The sequence below is a fragment of the Takifugu rubripes genome, chromosome 8 (assembly GCF_901000725.2).
Source record: "Takifugu rubripes chromosome 8, fTakRub1.2, whole genome shotgun sequence".
NCBI classification, from domain to species: Eukaryota; Metazoa; Chordata; class Actinopteri; order Tetraodontiformes; family Tetraodontidae; genus Takifugu; species Takifugu rubripes.
In genome coordinates this window covers 8,078,870-8,101,328 of record NC_042292.1, presented here as the reverse complement: position 1 = coordinate 8,101,328, position 22,459 = coordinate 8,078,870, and the positions used below count along the sequence as shown (strand labels likewise).

The following is a 22,459-nucleotide window of genomic DNA, read 5'->3' as shown; positions in this document are numbered from 1 at the left end:
TGAAAAAACAAAATTTATGTTGGGAACAATCCGTTCGCCAACATGAAACTATTTGTTTTAAAATGAATACCAGACACTAGACTGGTCTTTAGCTTCGTATCAAAATGTTTTATTTATATCCCAACATTTGACATTAATAGCAATGAGATTATCTGTCAGAATAAAAAGCTGGGAAAACTGATACAAATCACATCAAAAAGTGCAACAGTGCTCACGTCACAATAAATAAGGTAATCTCATCCTCTCTCTCTCTCTCTCTCTCACACACACACACACACACACACACACACACACACACACAAGCATCATGGCCAACAAGAAAACAGTTATAGTTCAAAGGTAAAACCCAACCACCAACATGGTTGTACAGGTCATACTGGTGGAGGAGGAGGCTCAGCTGTACATCACTAACCGTGGCTGAGGGAGTTATAAGATGACATCATAATAAGGACAGATAATCAAGCTTCACTTTAAAACCCTCGAACAGTTTAAAAAACAGTCACCGTGAACATAAATGAAGAGATGATCATTTGTACGGGGATGGCTCACAGTGACAGTGAGGTGCGCTCTCAACATCAAACGTGGGACGTGATCTACATTAAAAACAGCACCGGCCCCGAAGGGAACTGCTGGTAATGCAAGTGAAGCTTCCCTGAAAACACACGTGTCCCTTCACACATGCGATGAGCATCTGCCTGGCGTCATCGCAGTCAGCAGAGATCCAGTGAAGAGGAGGCAACACACGACTGATTTCAGTGAAGTGACTCCAAGGAAAATGTTCTGTAACACTGAACCGCAGCTTGTGCCCCCCGGGGGGTTCTGGTCCCAGGATCACAGGACGCTGCAGGTTCCTGAGCGAGGGCCGCGAACTCCAGGGGACACAGGCTGCTGCGGAGCTCCTTCTTTGTGTTTTTCTGCAGCGCCGCTCCCGGCGACGGGGGGAGGCTCCTCCTGGAGGGACGCGTCCCCTCGGGCGGCCGCCTCCGCCGAGGTTTGGTCCGTGTTGTTGTTCTGCTTGGACCTGTTAAAGGACAGCCGCCTGAAGAGCGACAGCTGATCGGTGGACAGCGATTAGGGCAGCCTTCCAGGGTTTCTCCTCCGATTCTCTACTGTGAAATCCCTTTTTAGCTCTCGTACCTTTTTGCCGGCTCCTGATTGGCTGTTGGAGCTGCGCTCTGATTTCCCATTGGCTGGTGTGCTGCCGTCTTTTCCCGTCTCCTCACCGGTTGTTCGAGGCTGCTCAGCTATTTCAGCTGCTGTCGACAAAACATATTTCTGCTTTTCTTCTTTTTTAAATGATTTCGGCTCTTTTACTTTGATAAAAACCTGTTTTGGACAGACCTCCATCACGTTTCTGCTCTCCGTCAGGTTCAGATTCTTTCATCTGGTTGGGTTTCTGGAAAGATCCGATGTTACAGGTTAGCAGGAAGAGCAATAATCAATAAAAGCTCCGAGGACGGCCAATCGACTGACAGGACTCTGGTCTCCTGCTGGCTTCACTTCCAAGGACGTGTCCTCCTCTTCCTCCTCCTCCTCTTCTTCCTCACCATCGGTGTCCTCCTCTTCCTCGGCTTTGTCTTCGTCTCCAGGTGTCAACACATTTGTCAAATCCTGAAAGGAAACAGCGGACTTTAGAGCAGAAGGGAAATAACCCGATCAAAACCACAAAATAGGAAGGTTTGAAATAAAGGAGAAGGAGATGAACGAAGGTGGAAACAAACAGGAAACAGCAACAGAACAAACAGACGTTTGGTGGACGGGGAACATTTCAGGAGTTACAGGACAACGGGACGACTGAAAAGACGGAAAACAGAACCCACCTGAGAGAAACCGTCCAATCAACAAGCAGCTTACAAGAGCCCAGTTAGTGGGACTGAACAGAACAGAACAGAACAGAACAGAACAGAACAGAACAGAACAGAACAGAACAGAACAGAACCATCTGGCAGAGAAATAAGGTTCCTCTACCTCTGTGGTTCCCAGAGTCGAGGTGTTCAAACGACAGAAAAACCACCTTTTTCAAATGCAGCATAAAAAAGAAGGTTTTATTCTTTTATGTCAAAGAGCCAAGAGGAGAAAACTGACCTTTGAAACAAAAACAGCAAGAACAGAAATAAAAACACAAACGTCAACAACGTTTGAATGAAACAGGAGAAACATGAACAAATAAATCGGGACAAAACCTTCAAGTAAATGACTGAACACACAGAAAAGCAGTTCTGGAGGAGCACAAAGTGGGACAGGCACCGTGAGGGATGGACCCTGATCGGACGGGTCACATGACCCTGATCGGACGGGTCACATGACCCTGATCGGACGGGTCACATGACCCTGATCGGAGGCGTTCAAACCTTCCAGAGGAACCAGTGATGGGCTGACTGGCTCCACTGGGACAGGAATAAACGGCATTTGTCTTATTTCAGGTTGAGGTATTGAGGCAACACGTCACCCCAGAACTCCTTAGGTTCTGCTGCCTGACCTTTGACCCCTGACCTGTGCTGCCGCCCAAGTTTGACAGGACGCTTTTTTTTCTTTATCTCCTCCTCTTCCTCAATGTCACTCTCTTCTTCCTCATCTTCCTCTCTGTCACTCTCTTCACCTTCCTCTTCCTCGCTCTCACTCTCTTCACCTTCCTCTTCCTCGCTCTCACTCTCTTCACCTTCCTCTTCCTCGCTCTCACTCTCTTCTTCCTCATCTTCCTCACTGTCACTCTCTTCATCCTCCTCTTCCTCACCGTCGCTCTCTTCATCTTCCTCACTGTTACTCTCTTCTTCTTCCTCTTCCTCATTCTCTTCTGCATCTTCTTCCTCCTCTACTCTATCAGTTTCTTCTTCTTCATCTTCCTCTTCTTTTTCAGTTTCTTCCTCTTCATCCTCCTCTTCTTTTTCAGTCTCCTCCTCTTCTTCCTCCTCTTCCTGCACATCAGTTTCTCCATCCTCTTCTTCCTCAGCCTCCTCTTCTTGATTTTGTTCTTCAGATTCCTCCTCTTCCTCTTCGTCCTCTTCACCAGTCTCTTCTTCTTCCTCATCTTTCTGATCCTCTTCTTCACTTTCTTCTTCATTACTTTCACTCTCTTCCTCCTCCTCTTCTTCCTCATTACTCTCTTCTTCTTTTTCAGTGCTGCTCTGCTCTTCCTCATTACTCTCTTCTTCTTTTTCAGTGCTGCTCTGCTCTTCCTCATTACTCTCTTCTTTTTCAGTGCTGCTCTGCTCTTCCTCATTACTCTCTCCTTCTTTTTCAGTGCTGCTCTGCTCTTCCTCATTACTCTCTTCTTTTTCAGTGCTGCTCTGCTCTTCCTCATTACTCTCTCCTTCTTTTTCAGTGCTGCTCTGCTCTTCCTCATTACTCTCTTCTTTTTCAGTGCTGCTCTGCTCTTCCTCATTACTCTCTCCTTCTTTTTCAGTGCTGCTCTGCTCTTCCTCATTACTCTCTCCTTCTTTTTCAGTGCTGCTCTGCTCTTCCTCAGCTCCCTCTCCCTCTGTCTCACTCTCTGCATCACTTTCTTCAGCATCAGACTTGCTGTCACCCTCTTCCTCTTCACTTAATGAATCTGCCTCTTCTTCCTCACCCTCTTCCTCACTTTCAGAGGCTTTTTTCCTCTCACTCTCATGATCTGACCCTTCCTCACTTTCCTCCACCTCACTTTCCCCCTCCTCTTCTTCTACATCTCTTTCTTTTCTCTCTCCCTTTTTTTCATCTTCACTTTCACTTTCTGCTGTACTGCTTCGCTCCTCCTCCTCTTCCTCTTCCTCCTCCTCCTCCTCTTCCCCTTCAGATCTGCTTTCACCTTCCTCCTCATCCTCTACATCAGACTGTGACTCATCTTCTGGATGAAGAGTGTCACTGTCCCCTTCTTTTTCTTCATCGCTTGCTTTATCGGAACTCTGAGTGACATTTTCCTCCTCTTCCTCGCTAACATCTGCACTGGTTTTCTGTTCTTCCTTCTGATCCTCCTTCTCTTCCTCCTCCTCCTCCTCCTCCTTCTCCTCCTCCTCCTCTGTGCCCTGTATGCTTTCCTTCTCATCTGCCTCATTGGCCGTGACGGACTCGCTTTTATCCTGACTTCCTTCTGTCTCGCTGGGACTCGCTGGAGGTTGGATGTTGATGCTAACTGCAGATTTGTTGCTAAAACTGGCACCGTGGGCTTCGGATTCTTCACTCTGGGCTCTGAGGACACTCTGGCTGTCCTCAGACGGAGACGAAGACTTGAACAACCTTCCGGACCCTTCATGCATGAGCGCCGCTGCCGCTGCGACAGAAGCAGCTCCAGCCAGCAAGCTAACGTTTGACGTTTCTTGCTTTTCCTCAGGCTGTTTCCTATCTTGCAGCACTCTTTTGTTTTTGTCATTTTTTGACTTTTTAGAAGTGTGGATGATCCTGGGAGCGTCTGGCTGCTTTTCCCTCTCAGTGCTCTTTGTGCGCTCCTCATTCAACGCATCGCTTAGATGAAACCCAGGCGAGTCAGTGGCTTTAGCTGGCGAGCTAAGTCCTGCACTCCTCACAACTATGACCTTGCTTTTAGCACGTTTCTGCTGCACTTGCTTTACTTTTGCAGCCGCAGACTCAGACGCAGCGGCCTCGGGTCTCCTGCCAACCTCTGTCAGCTGCTGTTTCCCTTCGGCTGGCCTGAGCTGCTGCTGAGAATCTGCCTTCTCATCGTTCTCTACGTGAGTTTTGTTTTTCCTGTGGATCCTCTGCAGCTGCTCCACAGCCAGGATCAGGTTCTCTTTGTTCTGGCCGCTGGTTTTTTGCCTCTGAGAGCCGAGGGAACGAGAACTGTGGTGTCTCAAAAGCTCCCTCCCGGCGCTGCCACTCTTGTGAGACGGGGAAGTGGAGGAGAAACTGCTCTGCTTCGGGAGTCTCTCAGTTTTTTGGTTTTCTTTCTGCTCTCTATTGGTCTTACCATTCTTACCCTTCCTCTACCCCCGGCATGAGAAAGCAGGAAGAAGATGAAAGAGAGGCATGCATTAGAGGAGTGAAACATGAAAATGACAGTAGAAAAATCAGAATTATGGGAAATGTTCACAAATCTCCCCAACGTCCTCATCGAGGTGGTGCCTGGGGTCGGTTTTCTCTCACTAGCTCGAATGCTAAATGATGATGTTGGATTTAGCGGCTGCTTTTAGGTTTTAACACCTGTGGTTAGCAAGGATCAACCTCTCTAAATGAGAGAAGCTTGAGATTTCACAGACAGCGGGAACGACCTCAGAGATCAACCTCACGACGAAGCTTCGTGTAACCAGGAAGAGGTTGAGGGGAAAGGTGGGAAATCAGCCTGAGTGCTGTGAGAAATGTCTTACCTTCTGCACTGGAGTCAGTGTCAGTGTTTTCTCAACAGGGTCCAGCTGCATCACGTGTGTCTGTCAGGATGAATTAAAAACTTTGTAAACTTTGCTCAATTCACAGGTGTAATCAGGCCGTCTTCCGTTCTCTCTCACCATGTTGAGGAAATCTGTGGTTTCCCCCAGGCCTTTAACGCTGTCGGCGTCTGTCAGGCTCTCCACAACACTGCCCGGGTCGTCTCCTGCCTGCTCTGACGAAGTAGAAAAAAGGAGGAGGGACAGGTTTCACGCTTTGCCCGTCTATTTTCCTCTTGTAAAAACAGATGTGGCACAGGAACGTGGAGGTGAGGTAGGTACCCTGCAGGTTGGAGCCCGTGCTCCCGTGGCGCTCAAGGCCGTTGGGAAGCTTCCTGTGGGTGAGCTCAGACGCTCTGGGCAGGGTGGCGTGGCCGGGGACGGACAGGGGCGGGTGGAGGTAGCCGGGCGTCATGGTGGGTAGTGTGCAGAACATGGCGCCAAACTGGTCCGGGGATCTCTCCTGAAGGAGAAGCCGAGTCATGTGGGCGCCACAGACCTCTTTTTATGGAATAACTGATCTGATTCCAGTCTTTTAATTCTTTGCTAATGATGTAAACGGAGTCAGAGATGAATTCGACACGCACCCTCTCGCGCCTGCGGACCCGTGCGGAGAGGCTCCTGTTCAGCGTGGAAGAATCCAGCGTGCATCCCAGCACCTCCCCGTACGGCTTCTCTAGGACGTATTCAATCACATCGTCTTCCTCCAGCGTCACGTCTCCGCCGTCCCCATCCCTCGGCCGGGCCAGCACCACCATGTGGCAGCCGCCGCATGTAGCCTGAAGAACCAGAGCCAAGCTTCCATTTTTTTAAAAAAGATAGTCTGCAAAATCTAAATTTAAAATATTCCGCATATGTGAAACACCCACCGCCTGAACGCCATACTTCAGGAACCGCGAGCACACAGTGGGTTTGAACTGGTTGGTGAAGTTTTCCTCTCCCAGTCCCAGTTTACCGTGTCGCCCGTCTCCAAACGTGTACAGCAGTCCGCCATCTTCAACAGACACATTCCACATCTTCAGAGCGCAGCAAACGCAGGCCTTTGAGGACAGGCGGGCTCGTGTTCGCCGCAGTATTTACCCGTGATGACAGCTGTGTGGTTTTCTCCACACGCCACCTGACAGACTCGTCCTTTTTTAAAGTGCTCCACGGGCCTGGGCAGCCGCGACTCGAAGATGAACGTCCCGTGGCCCAGCTGTCCGAACTGACCTAGACCAAAAGTGAACAGCCGCTCCTCTGAAAACAGAGAAACCCAGACCATAAAAGAGAGTCGCAGTCACGTCTGGGATGTTGCCGGGACAACGCCTTCTACCTGTCAGCGCCACCGTGTGTCCGCCGCCACACGCCACCTGCGTCACCGGCTCTTTGATGCTCTTCACCATCTGAGGGACGCGGTGCCGAGGCAGCTGCTCTGTGGTCAGACCCAGTTTTCCGCTGTCACACTCTCCAAAGGTGTAAAGAGCGCCATCAGCTGTCAGCACAGCCCACAACACACTTTCACCCTCCAGAAAACAATCGAGATAAACCCTGAAATGCTGCCAACAAGCCTCACCCGTCACAAAGGCAGAATGGTAGTAACCACAGGACACCCAGCTGATTGGTCCTCCCACATCGACTTCCTGTGGCGAGGGGGCGTGGCTTTCCTTCGCCAGACCAATCTGACCTTCTGTGTTGTCGCCCCACATGAACAGTTTCCCACTCTCTGGAATAAAATGTGTCCCCATTCTTCATTCATTTATTTCCAATACTGAAAACATGATTCATTAACATTTAATAAAACGGCTGAAACGTCACCTGTGAGGGCAGCAGAGGTGTTTGAACCAGCTGCAAGCATTTTGACAGGTCCGAGTGAATCAAAGGCGTGAATTCTTTGGAAAGTCGTCCTCTCCTCACAGTCTCCGAGGCCCAGCTGACCCTCACTGTTCCCGCCGCTGGAAAACACTTTTCCCTGAGCTGTGAGATGGGAAACAAAAATCAGCACCCCAGCCTGCGTCAAACCTGCGTCCAGGGCTGCAGATTCCTATTCTGACCAGTGCAGATGAGAGTGTGGTTCCGTCCACAGGCCACCAGGAGAACCTTCTCAGTTTTCAGAGCTGGAGACATAAAAACATGAATTAACAAAGAGTTTAACACAACATTCAGCTGTGTTGGACAGGGTCTGGTTCTGGACGGTTCTTCTGCACCAGCCCTCTCTAGATTAGATCAGATTATGGGTCTTCCAGAACAGGATTATGTTGGGAACTCATGTCTCAGATTCTCCTTTCCCAACTCACCTCTAATCTCCCACATGAAGCAGGATACAGACTAAATAAATGGTGATGCTGATGTTCACAGGATGCTGAGATCAGCTGTGAGTGGCAGCACTTCAAGATGATGCCATCTTTTTCTGGCACTACTTTTAGAAACGGAGAGCTATTTAAAGGCTGACCTTTGACACAAGTAGGCTTGTTCACAGTCCTTTTGGATCCCAGACCCAGCTGACCCCAGTTGTTGCTGCCAAACATGAACAGTCGCCCGTTTTCTGCAAAACGTAATCTCTCTTTAGCAGAAAATCACACCATAGGCAGAAAAGAATGAGAGAAAACACATTTTAAAAATCTGTTACTTGTTATTAAGGCGGTATGCTCGTCACCACAGGCTATTTTTAACGGAACGTCATTTTTTAGCCAGAATTTGCTGGGGATGTTGTCAGCAAATTTGCTCTTTCCAAAAGTGAAAACAGCTCCAGTTTCTGTTGAAAAAACAAGAAAAAGCAAACGGTCAACAACCTTTACAAATTTGACCATTAAATACAATCATCAGACTATCAATCACTTAATTAAAAATGGTCACGATAACATAAAAATCTATAAACTGAGTATATTTGGGGGCGGAAAGAAAGAAAAGTCCAGCCACCAAAAAATATACAAAATACATTTTTAAAAAGTGGAACTTTCATATTTGACACATTCTAAGCATTTTTGTAAGATGGTGATGATTAAATCAATGTTCATGAGCTGCAAGAGGGAGGTAAAAGCAACAAGTATTACAAGTAAAAGTTGAATATAGCATCACAAATAAATTTGTTTTGAATGAATTACAATTTGGCTTAATCCATAGTTTGCAGCTGACAAATTCATTCAATAAAGAACTGCAGCAGAAACAGAAAACTTAGCTGAAATTATTAATAAGGTGCTTCAAATACCGTGATATTATTTTCAAAATTTGCCTCACACGGCTTCGACTGAACTATAAAATATTACGTTTCCAAATACAAAGCGAATCTAAAATATTTACACGAAAACAGAATTGAGATAAGAAAATAAACCACCCCTGAGACGGGAAATTAAAATTTAGAGAAAAATGTCAGCGCGACGGGGAAGTCGTTACTTAAATAAAATTTCGTTTAGCTAACAAGCTAAAGACGCTAAAATAAACTCCCGGTTCCTCTAATTTGCTTCGAAAAGCAACATTCAGATGAACAGTTATTCATTCCGAAAGCATGAAAAGTGTAACTAGATGTCTCTATACACCTGGAATCTCGTCTTCAGCCTCCCCTGCCATCTCTGCGGGACTTTAATCCGCTTTGCTGCGGTGTCGGGGGCGTGCTGCTGCCCCTCTTCTTTTCGAGTCTGACAACCCGGATGTAAACAAAACGTCTCCTAGGTTACGACGGCGATCACGTGATTGTTAAAGAGACACGCGCGCTCTTCGACAGAAACGGCTGCTTTTTGAATCGCCAAATAAAGAAAAACAAAAACAAACTTACTTTAGTGTTTATTCATACATTTTTGGACAATTGCATTCTTGTAAATAAAGATTGATTGATTGATTGATTGATTGATTGAGCCAATGGGATTTAAACTATCCTTTAATTTAGTGTTTAAGGTTTTGAGGCTCTGGGCTTTTTTTGTTATGCACTTCTACTCAGTGCTGAACTTGCAGTAGATCCCCCAGTGATCACTGATGTAGCGTTTACACTCCAACTTCTCCAGTCCTAACAGAGCCATGCTATCAGCTTTCAACTGAGGGATGCCATCTTTAGCAGACTGCCTCAGGTAGAGACGGTCAAAGCGGATACGACAGATGAAATCCACATCCTTATTGGTGTTGGTCAGAGTGTCCCATGTGTAGCGACAATCTTCCGGCTCTCCCAGCTGTTCCCAGACATCATGTATACAGATTGGAAGGCCCACGCGTGCTACCTGAACAGATAAAAGTTGTCATGTAATTAAATATTACAGCATGATCACCAATGCCTGATTATACAAGCAAACAAACTGTTACGGTATTATAAACAAGGCAGGAATTTTCCAATTCCAAAAACAGACAAACATACTTTTTTTTCATCCAAATCTAATTCTAATAAAACTCTAATCCGTGACGGTCTTCCTTCATGACGACTTGATGTTGAAGTGAGAGGACCAGGTGATCTAAAACAAACCTCTGCATCTCTCAGGTTAGTGTCTCCTCCAAACAGGATGTTGACATCATCAGGCACCTCAGTCATCTTCTTCAGAAGCAGCTGTAGCTGTCGCATCCGCTCTCCCGCATGGGGTTTGCAGCTCTCCAAATGGGAAGTCATCAGACAAAGTTTCTGGCCTTTGAACAGCACCTGAGTATACATTAGAGATTTCTGGTTTTGCAGGGATTAAAACAATCTTGAGTCTCGTGTCTGTGAACAAACCTGAGCAACAAGAAGGTTCCTCGCCATTCTCGTGGTTGGAAAGGCGATGATCTTCCAGTCCAGCAATGTTATGCGAGATTTCTTAAGCAACATCGCTGTATAGTAACCTTCTTTTCCACCTGATCAGCATGAGCAAAAAAATTAATGAGGCGCATGAGAAAGAAAGAACAAATTCAAGCAGAAGTCTCCTCCATCTGTCTTTTATCCACCTTCAATAAAGGTGTAGGCGGTTGACAGTCGGTTCTTCAGGAAGCGGCAATAAGGTGGGACGAGCTCCTGAAGTAACACCACATCAGCAGAGTATCTGTACAACAGTAAACCAAGTTTAACAAGCCATAATAATCATGCTGGATCACAGGGGACCTGCAGTAAAAATGACAGAAATGTCTTATTGCTCAGTGAAACAAAACACCGGACTTACATTTTAATGTTATGAACAAGGTCTAACTATACGTATCATATTTCGTTAATTAAACTACATAGGACAGAGTTATTCAAGCAAATTGGACCTTTAACGCTCGCTATTCCTATTAAAATAGCTGTGATGATGATGATCGTAGTAGTAGTAGTTATTATGAAGTAATAAGGGTATTTTTAACCCTCTGTGAAGGCGCTACGGTAAAATGTGAATACTGTGTGTTTTCATGGTCACAAGCATGTTGGTTGTGATCAACTTACGACGTTAAACATGAGCAGAGACCTCTCGCTCTTTCAGGCTGTTTCTCTCCGTCAAGCCCATCAATGTTCCAGCTGATCAGGGACAGCTTGGACGGCGTGTCTGTTTCTCCTTCGTCATCCTCCCTGCCAACGTCCCTCTGTGCTGTTTTGTCGGGAATCATTGTTACATTATTGAATCGTAATGGGATTTACCCGTTACTCTGACTCACTTGTCTCAGCACCGCGGTCTTGCGCCATGAAAAGCCCAGACGAGACCCCGATGTGTGCATAGAAAGAGACCTCTGGAAATAATCCACCTCTCTCAACTCATCCCTCGAATCATTCCTGGAGTGTAATTCAATCCAGTTTCGTTTTCTCAGCAAATCACATGACATGGTCGATAATACCGTAAATTCCGGACTATAAGGAACGTCTTCAAGAGAAGAAACTCAGTCCAGTTGACAGAGAAAACTACCTTGGATACAATGACCTGGATGATTGAGAATCTACACAGACATCCGGACTATAAGCTACTTTTTTCTACTTTTTTCCCTCCTTTTAAAAAAGTAGGTAGGTAGGTAGGTAGGTAGGTAGGTAGGTAGGTAGGTAGGAAGAGCGCGCAGGCTTGAATATTTTTTTTGAGCGGAACCTTTTTGAAATCCTCTGTTTCACATCGGCGTTAGACTTGTTGCTCTGCGACAGGAAGTGTACATTTCTTTGGCGTAAACGCTGGCATTTTAAGGTATTATTTTTCTTTTCTTTGTGATATTTATAAACAAATTATAATGTATCCGTTTTTATACTAAATAAAAAAAACAGCGACCGATGCGGTTTCATTGCTGCACATTTACAGAAACACAAATTTTCTTTCATGCCGAGTACTGTTTTGAATTGAGTCAAAGGCGGACAAATCTCCTTTTTCACCAATTACGGGAATAAAATTTAAAAAAAGAACTTTTCTCATCACGCGACATAAATCCTTTTATACGGAATGAAAGTTAAAATGTGTAGCATTTGAAATGGAGTTTTGTGTGACTTTGCCGTTGCGTTTTATTTAGCTTGAACTTGTGAGTCAATGATGATATACTCCTCTAATACCAATGTTATTTTGTGATTGTCGGTGTTTTTATATTATTTATGTCATGGTGGTCTTCTTAAGACCAACAAGGAAAGCGTTGTCAATGTTCACGGGGCCAAATTGACTTTAAATTGGAAATGGAGACTGCTGCTTTCTTTCGCAGTGGCCAGTTTGATAACTTTGCTATTTCCAAATTGTTAGAAGAGGAGAAGAGAAACACCTTGTTTTATTTCTGGAACAGCCTCATTACGGATCAGCAGAGAGGAGCCGGGGCAACCCGCAGGAGCTGTGGCTGCGGTTTCTCTCCTGCAGGGCGGTGATTATGTGGCTGGGGAGGGTGCCTGCAGGGCCCATCATCTAAGTCCAGGCTTTTAGAGGTGCATTCCTCAGAGGTGAGTGATGAGAGAAAATAGAAAATGTTCAAGGAGAATTTCACAACGCATCAAACCAGTTTGATTTCTTCACTCATGTCGAGTATAAAGTTTTGAGTCCCTCTGGAGATGTGGTATGGACATTGCAGAAAATAAAAATCAGCATTTGCATTAAAAGCCTCCTGAGTCAACATACTTCATTACCCATGATCCTTAGCAGCTGATACTGGGAGTTAAGGAGGCAATGTGATTTTACATTTGCAAGTACCGCTGTATAATCTTTATGTTCTTTTAAATGTTGGCCTTTAAAATATTTGTATATATTTATCCAGTCAATTGTACTATTGATTTTTTTCCATTTATGATTTGTTAGATTTTTTTTTTTTTAGAATTTCACAAAACATCTGTTTCAGATTTTTAAATCAAAAATATTTCAGTTTTTCCTGTCACGTGTCAGTGAAGAATTTTGTTTCCATGCAGCGATGGAGGCTGGTGAGGCTGCGTCTGAAGTCCTGCTGCAGCTTCCCTGGCTTCCCATGAACATTAGCGGCTGCCAGCTGCTCACCAAAAGCTGGTTTGGTGAAACCACGTACCACCTCCTGCTGACTGACACCCACTGTGTGTGGGAGGAGCGAGCAGGTTCACTGGACATCCAGAAGAGGGCGCAGGTGTAAAGGATTAGCTGGAATCAAATCAAAGTTCACCGCTTTTTGTTGCTAAATTAACTCCCTATCTCTCAGGAACTCAACAGACGTTTGCGAGCCCCCGTCGAAGCCTTCTTCACCCACCTGTGTCAGGTGGCACGGCCCTGTCTGTCAGGAAGTGACAGTCAATCTGATGGTGGCGCCCAGATTTCTCTGATACGGCAGGATGACGGCAACCTGAGAGTGAAACTAAAGAGTGAACTGGCAGGACTGCCTTTCTATTGGGAGTTTCACTGCAGCCTTTCACCCGTCACTGTGGTACGATCCACATTCCAGAAGTTTATGACCAAGATACACAACACAGCTAAAATTTCTAAATTTTTGGCATTATTACTCTGCAGTTGTTCTAAGGTTACATCAAAGAGTTTATTGATTTGAGTGGAAAAACCTTGATGCAGTGACTATGAAAGTTTTTGTTTTCAGGCATGTGCTCAGCTGGTGCGCCCACTGCTGGCCATGAACCACCTGCTGCAGCGGCAGGTGATGGACCTGGAAGACCTGCTGGTGAGGAAGGATGCTGAGATCCAGGACTACAAAGAGAACGGAGCCTCACTCAGCAGAGGTACACACACATGCACACGGTTATGTGTCAATTTTCATCACGAGTTTTTAACGAATGTGTGTATTTGCAACAGAGCGGCTGCAGACAAGTGTGTTTGAGGAACAGACCTTCAGGAATGACTTCATGGCAAAGGTGAGGGATCATCACACACACACACACACACATACACACACACACACACACACACCACAGCTCTCTCAGCTCTTTGCTGAGGCCGTCTCTCCACCTGACAAATGATTCACCGAAACACGCTTCCTGGAGATGACGGGTGGAACTTTTCTGTGTGTGGATGTGTGTTTACTGCGTTAATGTGTGGAATTTCTCACCTGTGACTCCTTCGTCACCCCTCTCCCCTCAACTCTTTCTGTGAGTGTGAGAGTCTGATTGATCGACTCTGCATTTCAGATCAACCTGTGGAATTTTCTGGTGGTGTCTGCGGACTCCTGCCCAGACTGTATTCACCTCTGGCTCATTTCACTTGCTTGACTTGTTAAATTAAAGTCTCATTTTTGCAGTTAATTGTAAACAAAGAGGAACATTATCTATGAAAAACGTAATCAAAGCAACAAGGCACTTATATGTTTATTTAGGTTGTCAACTGTATCAAAGTGAGAAAACAAGTGTGATTTTAATGCCTTTTTGATGTGTCAACTAGTTTAAAAGAAAAAAATCACATCATTTTTCTCCATATTGATTGATCTTGATATTTATCACAATATATATATTTTCCTGATGTGGCCAGCTAGGAAGCATTCTGATTGAATAAACTTGATTAATTGAAACTTAACAACAAAATGTATTAACATAAAATATAATTTACATTATTTGACTTTGTAAGCAACATATTTAAAAAACTGAAAAAGCACTTGTAATATAATAACTGTGAGGTGCGTTGAATATTAGTGATTCACTTGATTCTTTGTTTGAATTCCGATTCGTGAACTCACGATCCTGAATCGAGATCGCCAAGCCCGAACTAAGAGTAGTCGGACGGGACAACACGGGACGGAGTCTGTCTTCAGGTGCTGGGAACAGTCTCAGGGCATGTCCTTAATAATCCTGAAAAGTTCCCTCAAGGACGGTCACACTGCGCTATCACATTGTTGGCCTGGGAATCAGACAGACTGTCAGACACCAAAGCATAAATTGTTGCGCTGTGTCGATCAAAATCTTACTCGTGGCAAATTCCACCGGGCTGAGACGAGGCCACCTCCAGACTAAAGTCCGGACTGAAATAAAACACGTCTGGGAAGAATGTTTCCGGGACTCTTCAATAGAATCGCACACACTGGGACAGGGGTGTGTGGGTGTGTGCGTGTGCGCGCAGGCATTTGTCGTGTGCTTGCAGTATTTATCTACCAGGCTATGGCCTTTGCATGCCTGTGTGTGTGCTTGTTTGCACTTGTGTTGTGCCTCCCTCGGCTCCCGTCTCTATGGGAACAGGCCCAGGTCTTTATGCTGTCCTGGATGTAATGCTGGTTCGTGTACATCTCAACTGTCTACTTGAGGTAAACTTCAAGTCCAGGTCAACCTGTTACACTTCTTCTGCTGTATGGAGAATGGGAAGAGGTCAGGGTGGGGATTAAATCCTCCGTACTGAGGTCGTGGTTCCCAGCTGGAATACAGCCACTCTGAAGGTTCTTGTCCTGGAGTTGAGGAGGTAAAATGTGACCCTAAAGTGGGGTCACACACCGTCAGTTGGTTCACTCCATCGTTGTTGTTCCCTGAGCGTTGAGTGAGGAACCACTCAGAATAGAGCTGCTGGTCCTCCGGACCGAGAAGAGCAGGCGGAGGTGACCAGAACACACAGGAGGGATTACTGATTCACCCCGAAGATGTTTTCCTGGTGATGAGACGATGGTCTGTCTGGTACACTAATGAGCACCAAGTCAATCAGGAGGTCACAAGCAGTTCATACGTTTACAGGACTCTTGAAAAACAAACAAAAAGTTGTCTTACTCCAACCCCAACAGGACAGTTAAAGTGTGTGTAAACACGTTAGTCTGATGAATATTGGAGTCCGTCTTATCCAGTTAAGATACCCAGATAATGTGATTGGAAATCGATTTTCTCCGTCATGTATACGTCTTAACGCCGCGCACATGCCCGTGCTCCACAGTGGCCACACTGGCATATGACCCTGCAATAAAAACATCTCTCAACATCAACATGACCACAGAGGATAGCGTGCATGTTGTCTGCACAATAAGTAATTCTTACATTATGTACATTATATACATGATGGGGGAAAAAAGTAAGATTATCCATCTTACTGTTGTTCGAAATGCTGGTCTGCTGCCTGAATCCGGTTGTTTTGTATCTGATACCATATGTCAACCAGAAATTGGGTCGTATTAACCTGCTGGAACTATACCTATCGCCACCTAGTGTCGAGGAGGACATGTCCTCATTAGTTATCTGATTTTCTCCGTTGCATCTGAACCGGCAGAACGAACAAACACCGACAAGATGCTGAGTTTTGAGCATAGCTCGATTAAGCTGTGCGTGCAAAAGTTCTGAGTGTTGACACGCTGCTCTTGCACCCTCCTGCTGTGCTGCCCTTTCTGTCTGCACCCCAGGGGTTTTTGGGATGCAGATATGTGGTTGTCAGTCAAACATGTTCTGCAGTGTTGATGAGAAACGATCATGGCGCTTTCCACTGGCTCCATGTCACTTGCTGTAGCTCCGGGAGGCTATAAAACAAGCTGGAAATCCCTTCAGCATTCACCTTTAGAATTGTCCACATCATCGGGCAGACCAGGCTGCAGGTACAACACTGCCAGTGTGTGTGCTCCAGCACCACACAGATTCACTCTTTCACTTTATGTCCTTAACTTCTCAGTTTTACAGTTATTTATGTTAACAGTTCCAACTGAGAAATGTCCATAAAATCCTCCATCACGGCTCTTTTCCCACTTGTCCGTGTGTGTTGGTGTTGCACGCCTCGGAATGCTCTCGTGCATGAGCGTCCAGCAGCAGCGTCACTCTTGACAGATCGGAATTGAATTGTCACCGTTAAGTAACGGTGCCGCTTCCTGGGACGGCGGCTTCCATGTGACCGCGCGGCAGTGCAACAACATGACAATTAGTGGCCACCGCTGACCGAAACGCCGCGCTTGAGTGCAGAGCCGTATAATGAACCAAAATGTTGCCTCGCTGGGTTGATGGGTTCCAAATTTGGAAGTCTCTCCTATTATTACCCAAATTTTAGTCGCACCACATGAATTCCATCCTGGCAGAGCAGAAGGAGTCAAATACTAATATCTGTTCAAGCAGATACCCAGAGCTAAGTGCAGGGTAGGAAACATCGGCGGATTCCAAAATACACACTTTGACTCTCAGCGGCCAAACGGGTCTCCAAGGTTGAAGCCTGAGTGCAGGTCTTAATTTAGTCCTGGGTCTCGATCCTGTAATTGGGTGGAGTCCAGGTCGATCTAAATGATATCCCATCATGCTTCTTTCATCTCGAAAAACATCGCATGCGAATTTGCAACCTTACCAACCTTAGCTCGGGGGACGGGTCAACGTTTGCCCTTTATTCTGTGCTTTAATGACACAGTGCCACCAGAAGGCGCTATTTTGTCTGAAACATCAAACATTCTAATTGTCTTTTTTTGGCATTTAATCTCGCTGCTGTGTCCTTATTGAACTTCCCCTGCCAGGAGATGTGCATAGATTGATTGTAGGCTCGAGCGTTTCGACGATATCTGACCAGAAGCCCTCCCAAGATTAAAGAGAGCGAACTTGTGTGGTTGCGTTTTCATCTTATTGTTGAGCATCGGATCTGCTAACATGACAGGGGCAAAATGTGAGGAAGCTTCTAAAGTGCGTGTCAAAAACAGTTTAGCTCCTAACTCTTGTCAATGTTCTGTTCAGGTTTTATTGTGAAGCTCTTATCGGTTTATGACAGAAAATGGGGGAATTAGCGATGGTGGCCTCCCTTCTTGCTGGTAAATGATTGACTGTTGCTCTGGTAAACAGCGGCGAGCAGCTCTTTATCTCACATACCTAAGGAATTCAGGGCCTGGGTGCTGAGAAGGTGAGGCTTGGAGGTGGAACGTGATATTGAACTCTAAATTTTGAGCCTCCTTGGTCGTGTTAAATAACACGTGTGGAGCTGGTTTAGTTTACTGACGTTTTTGCCGGTGAAACGGAAAGTAAACAACTCTTGGAATGGTTCCAGGGACCTCGTTAATGGTAGCTCCTCCCCCTCCTGTGCCATCTGTCAGTTGCACACAGTTTCCACAGGGTTGTCCCTGCTCCGCCTCTGTAATTAAGGCCTCTGTGGCCTGGCTGCTCCCCCTCTTCAGCTGCCCGGCCGCCGTGCCGAACCCCAGACTGGACGGGCCAAGTGCGGCGTCCCGCAAAGACATCACCAGCCTGTGATCGACATGAGAGCAGAGCGCTCGGGACGCCAGCTGCGGCTCTTTGACGGCACGTGAACGCTGCAGACGAAACATTCCTTCCTACCTAGCGGCCTTGCAACTGAGCTGAAGCCAGCGCGGTCCCCGCAGCAGTCCCACTTTTCCCCTCGTACACGCACCAGTCGCTCTACACCCCCAATCTGCCACCCGACATCTATTTATATTTTCGTTTTTTGGTGAGAAAAACATGTGAAGGTCGGCGTTGAATCATTCTCGCCGCTAAAGTTACCGCTCGGAGAGGACAAATATGCTGTCGGGCCAATAAATGTAGACACAACACAACGGTGTGCGCGGCCAGCTGTAGCGTTTAGAAAAGCAGCCTTCTGGCTCCAGCTGAGGCTCCGTTCCTACAAGAACCTGCAGAAGAACAGGAATCAGGGCTCAGGAGGATGTCATGCGGTTTCGTGTCACGTGGTCACATTGAACCCTCTTTCTTCTCCTCGGTGTCTCGGCGTTATTCGTGGGCTGTGAGCAGCTAAAAATACTGTTTGACTCTTTTGTTATTCAGCCGTCTTTGAACTCTGGTTGACACACATGTCCTGCTCTAGCATTGGCAGAGACATGAGAAAGTCACAAAAATGTTAATATTTAATCCTCGTTGGCATTTGATCCACATTACTGTAATGTTTCGAGAAAGCAGCCCAAAACAATAAACCTTTGGCCTTCATACCGACGTCCTGAAGCCATTCAGAGGGCTTTTCTGGCAGACTTGCCATGGAAACCATTCATTTGTGAACGCACGCGTCGCATGGCAATCAAATTAGAGTGTCACAGTGATCTTTTTATGCTCTAGTCCAGGGGTCGGTAACCCGCGGCTCTGGAGCCGCACGCGGCTCTTTGGCGCCGCCCTAGTGGCTCCCTGGAGCTTTTTCAAAAATATGAAAATGGAAATTGTTTTAATATAATTTCTGTAGGAGGAAAAACGTGACAAACATTCTTAAAGTTTTCCAATGCTGTATAAATGTGTATAATAAATATTTAATTTCAACATCTCATTATAATGGAAGTTAAACTTAAAGCTCCATCTACAGCAGAGCGGCCACGTGGTGCCTCATTCTCTCCAGGATGCGCTGCAGGGAAAATAAACATTTCATCATGAATGCTCATTATGTATTTGTAGCCTACTTATCATTTGGAAATTAGGCTAATATAGCTAATATAGACACTTACAGCATGTGTTGCCTTTATTATAAGCCCTATATAATGCTTTAATTTTTTGCGGCTCCAGACAGATTTGTTTCTTGTTTTTTTGGTCCAATATGGCTCTTCCAACATTTTGGGTTGCCGACCCCTGCTCTAGTCAAACCCTGACAGCACACTTCCAACTCCAGCATTCCTCTGTGATTCTCTGGAGTGTGACACAGGACAGCCTGATGATTGGTGGACAGGTAATTAGCACCTGTATTCAGGGCTGTCCAAAGGAGGATCCCTTCCTCTTCCTGACCTCCCACAGGAGGTCCCGAGGACTTGACCTGGAGCCCCGCCCACCCCGGGGCTTCTTGTGCGGATAGCCTCGCTCTTGGATTCAGGATGGGGAAACTGAGGTCACGGCGAGGGAGAGCGAGGTCGAGAGCAAACACTAGGTCGGTGGCAGATATGAGGAGGGGGGTGTGAGACTCTTTGGCACCAGAAGCCCCACCCCCACCCCCACCCCTCCCATCAGCAGCAGCAGCCCATCCAAAAAAAAAAAGAGAGTTGTTTACCTGCTAATAATAGAGAAACACCAACAACTTTCCCCTTTCTCTCATCACCTTCCACACACACTGAGCTTTGCTGTGGGGCCTGAGGTTTGGGGGCGTGGCCACCAGGAGGGTCCTCCCCCTCCTCCTGTGCTGCTGTAGGACTTTGTTCTTTCGCAGCATTCTGGAGGATCTTTCCAGAGAGCCACTCAGCTCGACGCAACAAGCGAGAGGTTATTGACCTTCTGCAATCGCCTTTTTATTCCCCGTCTCTGGCGTTCCTCTCTGGGCAGCAGCACATAGCCGTCGCCTCATCACCGGGCTCATACCCCGCGGCCATTTCTGTACCTTTCCTAAAATACAGACCATTACGGAAGCTCTGCTCTGACAACCTGGATAAAAATACACATCAACATTAAAACCCTCAACGTGCATTCTGTATCAAGCACGTGAAAGAGGGTTTGTTCACCAAAACACTGGAATTTGATGGGATTATTTTAGGCTCTCTGAGCAGGAGGTAAAGTCAATGATGGAAAAGTCCAATGACAACGTAGCACATGGAGTCAAATCCTGCTCGGCATCCGCCCTCCAGAACTTGTCTGTGTAAACACGACGCCACACGGAGGGGGACCCACCTCCATATTCCCCCAAATGTCCCACTTGTGATTTGATTGTCAGGGGAACATTGTGTCACGTGACGACCCCAAGTTGTCGCTCCGTTTCTTTCCTGGTTGAATGTCAGAAACGTTAGGTTGATGCTAGAACTTTAGCCGGAGCGAACAAATTCAAATCAAATGATCAGGCATCATTATGAGATGAGGGAGGGGGGTAGGAAACGAGAGAATAAGGTGAGCTTTCTGCTGCTGTCTCTCGCCCTCCGCACATTGGTTTCTCTGTGCCCAAAGCAGAACTAAGCCTCACCAGAGATTTGCATTTATTTTTACGATATTTGAACAAACAAATAACAAAAATAAATCAATGGGAAACCTCGAAACCCGACCACAGTGTGTTTAGGAGCCCCTCTGCTCTGACAGCGAGCGGGAGACCACCAATTTCTCCTGGTCAATATTTGAGGAGCTAATTTGGAGAGTTTGTCCTCTCCGTCGGTGGAAGAAAAGAAGGATTTAGTGAACGGCCAGTGTTTTTCTATGCAGCGGCCGTGCGTTTGCATAATGTCGCAGGAGTTTACACGCGCCCTTATCTGTCAGGCCTGTGGTTGAGTCTGTCTGTGTGTGTGTGTGTGTGTGTGTGTGTGTGTGTGTGTGTGTGTGTGTTGCAGTTGTTCTGGCTCACGCTCCACCTGTGGTCAGCTGTGCCAATAATGCCGCTTTGATTTGAGGCTTATCGTGGCTCCGACGCACCCAGCATAACACCTCGGACCTGTGACTCCGACAGCGGGGCCATAACACTCTGAGTGATTGATTGATTGGCTTTGGCTCAATCGGGGATTGGTGGCTGAAAGGCACTGGGTTCAGATTTCGTCCCTTCAGTCATTTAGTTAGGTCTCAAAAATGGAAAAGTGGCTGATTTTCAGGTGTTTGAAAGAATTTGTGACTGACAGAAAAACCGATGGGGAAAATGTAAATATTAGTCTTGATAAATATATCAATATATTGATAACCCCACCAAATCAGAGTCAGATTTCTCTATGTTAATGTAAAAGATTTAGTTAAAATGTCTTTCTCCACTCTCAGGAGTCAGCATCATCTTTTTTGGGGGGTTTCTTGTGATTTCTGATTGTTCAGTCAGGATATTGATCCAACTGTCCTGTTCTTCCTCTCCTACTCAGACTCTTCCTCTGCTGAGCTCGGACCAGCAGCTGGTTCTGAACTTCCACGCCGACCTGCAGAACCTGTACGCGGCCGTCGTCCAACACAGCAACTCTCGAAGAAGGAAACGCAAATTGTCGGAAGAGGAGCGGCCGGCCGCCGAAGACGCGGACGTCTCGCCTCAAGGTCTGTTTGGATTCGGAGTCTGGAAAACATCCTGTGGTGTTTCGCAGCTTCACAACACGACGATTTCTTCTTCCTCCGTTTTTTTGTAAATGCCGTCTGTATGTAGCAGTCGCAGAAGGTGTGACCACCACTGAGACAGGTGAGGACAAACAGCAAAGACAGAGCCCGCAGGCGGACGCCGAGGAATCAAAGATGGCCGACAGAACCCCCACGAAACAGGTGCGATAGATGGACTCTGTCAGAAAATGAAGGTTTCATGGAAAAATCCCTCCTTTTTATCAGCTTCTCTCTGTCCCCTGCAGGTTCCCCTGCTCCCGTCTGACCCTGCCGAGCGAGCGTCCTCCAAACCAAAGAAGAAGAAGGTTGGACTGTTCAGATGAGGGCGCCCTTTAAGATCCTGGCTCCACTTCAGTGGGCATCTTATTGATTCCTTTAGATTGAAGCTGTAATTATATTTTAAAATGTAAATTCTACATCGAGACTTTTAGTTTTAGTTTTTAAAGGGGTGACGGAAATAAAAACCGTTAAATTACACTTTGATGTCTTGTAGTCGCGTGAATAAAATCAGAAAAAAAGCAGATTCTGTGTCAGCTGCTCCTCTTTGAAGTTCAGAGGGATGAACGAGCGGAGCGATAATGAGCCGACGGCTGGTTTCAGAGCTCGGCGAGATGTTGACTCAAGGTGTTGCAGCATCCCGGGAATGCTATTGAAGATAGAGTCGAGAAGTCGCTGTTTGCCTCCAGAGTTTGTGTGTGACAACCCTTCCTGAAAATGGGGTCATGTGATCAGCTCTCAGTGGTTGTGTGGATCACCTGTGTACCCTTGATTCTAAACCCATCAAACTTCCTTTTTTGGGGGGGGAGAACATTCATTGTTGTAAAGAATTGTAAAGGTTGGTTTGTCAGGTCATATCAGTACACATCCAGAACACTTTCGTTTGGCATCATTCTCCTGAGAATCACCTGTACAGTATATTTTATAATGGAAAATAAATATTGAAGTCAAA

At 46.3% G+C, this 22,459-nt stretch overlaps 3 protein-coding genes across 6 annotated transcripts; 1 reads left to right on the top strand and 2 right to left on the bottom strand.

Annotated features, from left to right (window-relative positions):
- Nucleotides 1-82: 82 nt before the first annotated feature.
- rpgrb (retinitis pigmentosa GTPase regulator b) lies at nucleotides 83-9,038 on the bottom strand. Of its 2 annotated transcripts, none has more exons than XM_011606354.2 (17): nucleotides 8,870-9,038; nucleotides 7,963-8,088; nucleotides 7,786-7,878; nucleotides 7,388-7,450; nucleotides 7,152-7,310; nucleotides 6,910-7,059; nucleotides 6,670-6,828; nucleotides 6,438-6,593; nucleotides 6,227-6,351; nucleotides 5,945-6,136; nucleotides 5,640-5,820; nucleotides 5,439-5,533; nucleotides 5,301-5,360; nucleotides 1,474-1,611; nucleotides 1,342-1,396; nucleotides 1,138-1,256; nucleotides 83-1,053 (listed from the first exon to the last, which is right to left on the bottom strand). In XM_011606354.2, the coding sequence occupies exons 1-17, from the start codon at nucleotides 8,898-8,900 to the stop codon at nucleotides 832-834; spliced, it is 2,124 nt and encodes a 707-aa protein (XP_011604656.1). In that variant the 5' UTR covers nucleotides 8,901-9,038; the 3' UTR covers nucleotides 83-831. The 2 variants fall into 2 exon arrangements, with proteins under 2 accessions (XP_011604656.1, XP_011604657.1); XM_011606355.2 differs by having other exon boundaries at nucleotides 1,138-1,253.
- Nucleotides 9,039-9,101: 63 nt separating this feature from the next.
- On the bottom strand, nucleotides 9,102-11,070 carry LOC101061115 (tyrosyl-DNA phosphodiesterase 2-like). Its single transcript, XM_003966647.3, has 6 exons — nucleotides 10,911-11,070; nucleotides 10,702-10,843; nucleotides 10,233-10,327; nucleotides 10,024-10,142; nucleotides 9,781-9,951; nucleotides 9,102-9,541 (listed from the first exon to the last, which is right to left on the bottom strand). Exons 1-6 carry the CDS (start codon nucleotides 10,936-10,938, stop codon nucleotides 9,260-9,262), a joined length of 837 nt encoding a protein of 278 aa, XP_003966696.3. The 5' UTR covers nucleotides 10,939-11,070; the 3' UTR covers nucleotides 9,102-9,259.
- Nucleotides 11,071-11,265: 195 nt separating this feature from the next.
- On the top strand, nucleotides 11,266-22,454 carry nhej1 (nonhomologous end-joining factor 1). Of its 3 annotated transcripts, none has more exons than XM_029839701.1 (9): nucleotides 11,266-11,422; nucleotides 12,000-12,150; nucleotides 12,610-12,797; nucleotides 12,870-13,091; nucleotides 13,257-13,395; nucleotides 13,469-13,527; nucleotides 21,288-21,453; nucleotides 21,563-21,672; nucleotides 21,756-22,454. In XM_029839701.1, exons 3-9 carry the CDS (start codon nucleotides 12,612-12,614, stop codon nucleotides 21,831-21,833), a joined length of 960 nt encoding a protein of 319 aa, XP_029695561.1. In that variant the 5' UTR covers nucleotides 11,266-11,422; nucleotides 12,000-12,150; nucleotides 12,610-12,611; the 3' UTR covers nucleotides 21,834-22,454. The 3 variants fall into 3 exon arrangements, with proteins under 3 accessions (XP_029695561.1, XP_011604658.2, XP_029695560.1); XM_011606356.2 differs by having other exon boundaries at nucleotides 21,560-21,672; XM_029839700.1 differs by having other exon boundaries at nucleotides 11,307-11,422; nucleotides 11,960-12,150; nucleotides 21,560-21,672.
- The last annotated feature ends 5 nt before the right edge of the window (nucleotides 22,455-22,459 follow it).

Coding starts and splice junctions, on each gene's coding strand:
- rpgrb (XM_011606354.2), bottom strand. CDS start 8,900: ATGGCAGGGGAGGCTGAAGACGAGATTCCAG. Junction 7,879..7,962: donor GCATACCGCCTTAATAACAA/GTAACAGATTTT, acceptor TACGTTTTGCAG/AAAACGGGCGACTGTTCATG. Junction 7,451..7,785: donor CAAGCCTACTTGTGTCAAAG/GTCAGCCTTTAA, acceptor TTATGTCTCCAG/CTCTGAAAACTGAGAAGGTT.
- LOC101061115 (XM_003966647.3), bottom strand. CDS start 10,938: ATGGCGCAAGACCGCGGTGCTGAGACAA. Junction 10,328..10,701: donor CTCTGCTCATGTTTAACGTC/GTAAGTTGATCA, acceptor ACTGTTGTACAG/ATACTCTGCTGATGTGGTGT. Junction 9,542..9,780: donor CTAACCTGAGAGATGCAGAG/GTTTGTTTTAGA, acceptor TTATCTGTTCAG/GTAGCACGCGTGGGCCTTCC.
- nhej1 (XM_011606356.2), top strand. CDS start 12,612: ATGGAGGCTGGTGAGGCTGCGTCTGAAGTCCTGCTGCAGCTTCCCTGG. Junction 13,396..13,468: donor CGGAGCCTCACTCAGCAGAG/GTACACACACAT, acceptor TATTTGCAACAG/AGCGGCTGCAGACAAGTGTG. Junction 13,528..21,287: donor GGAATGACTTCATGGCAAAG/GTGAGGGATCAT, acceptor TCTCCTACTCAG/ACTCTTCCTCTGCTGAGCTC.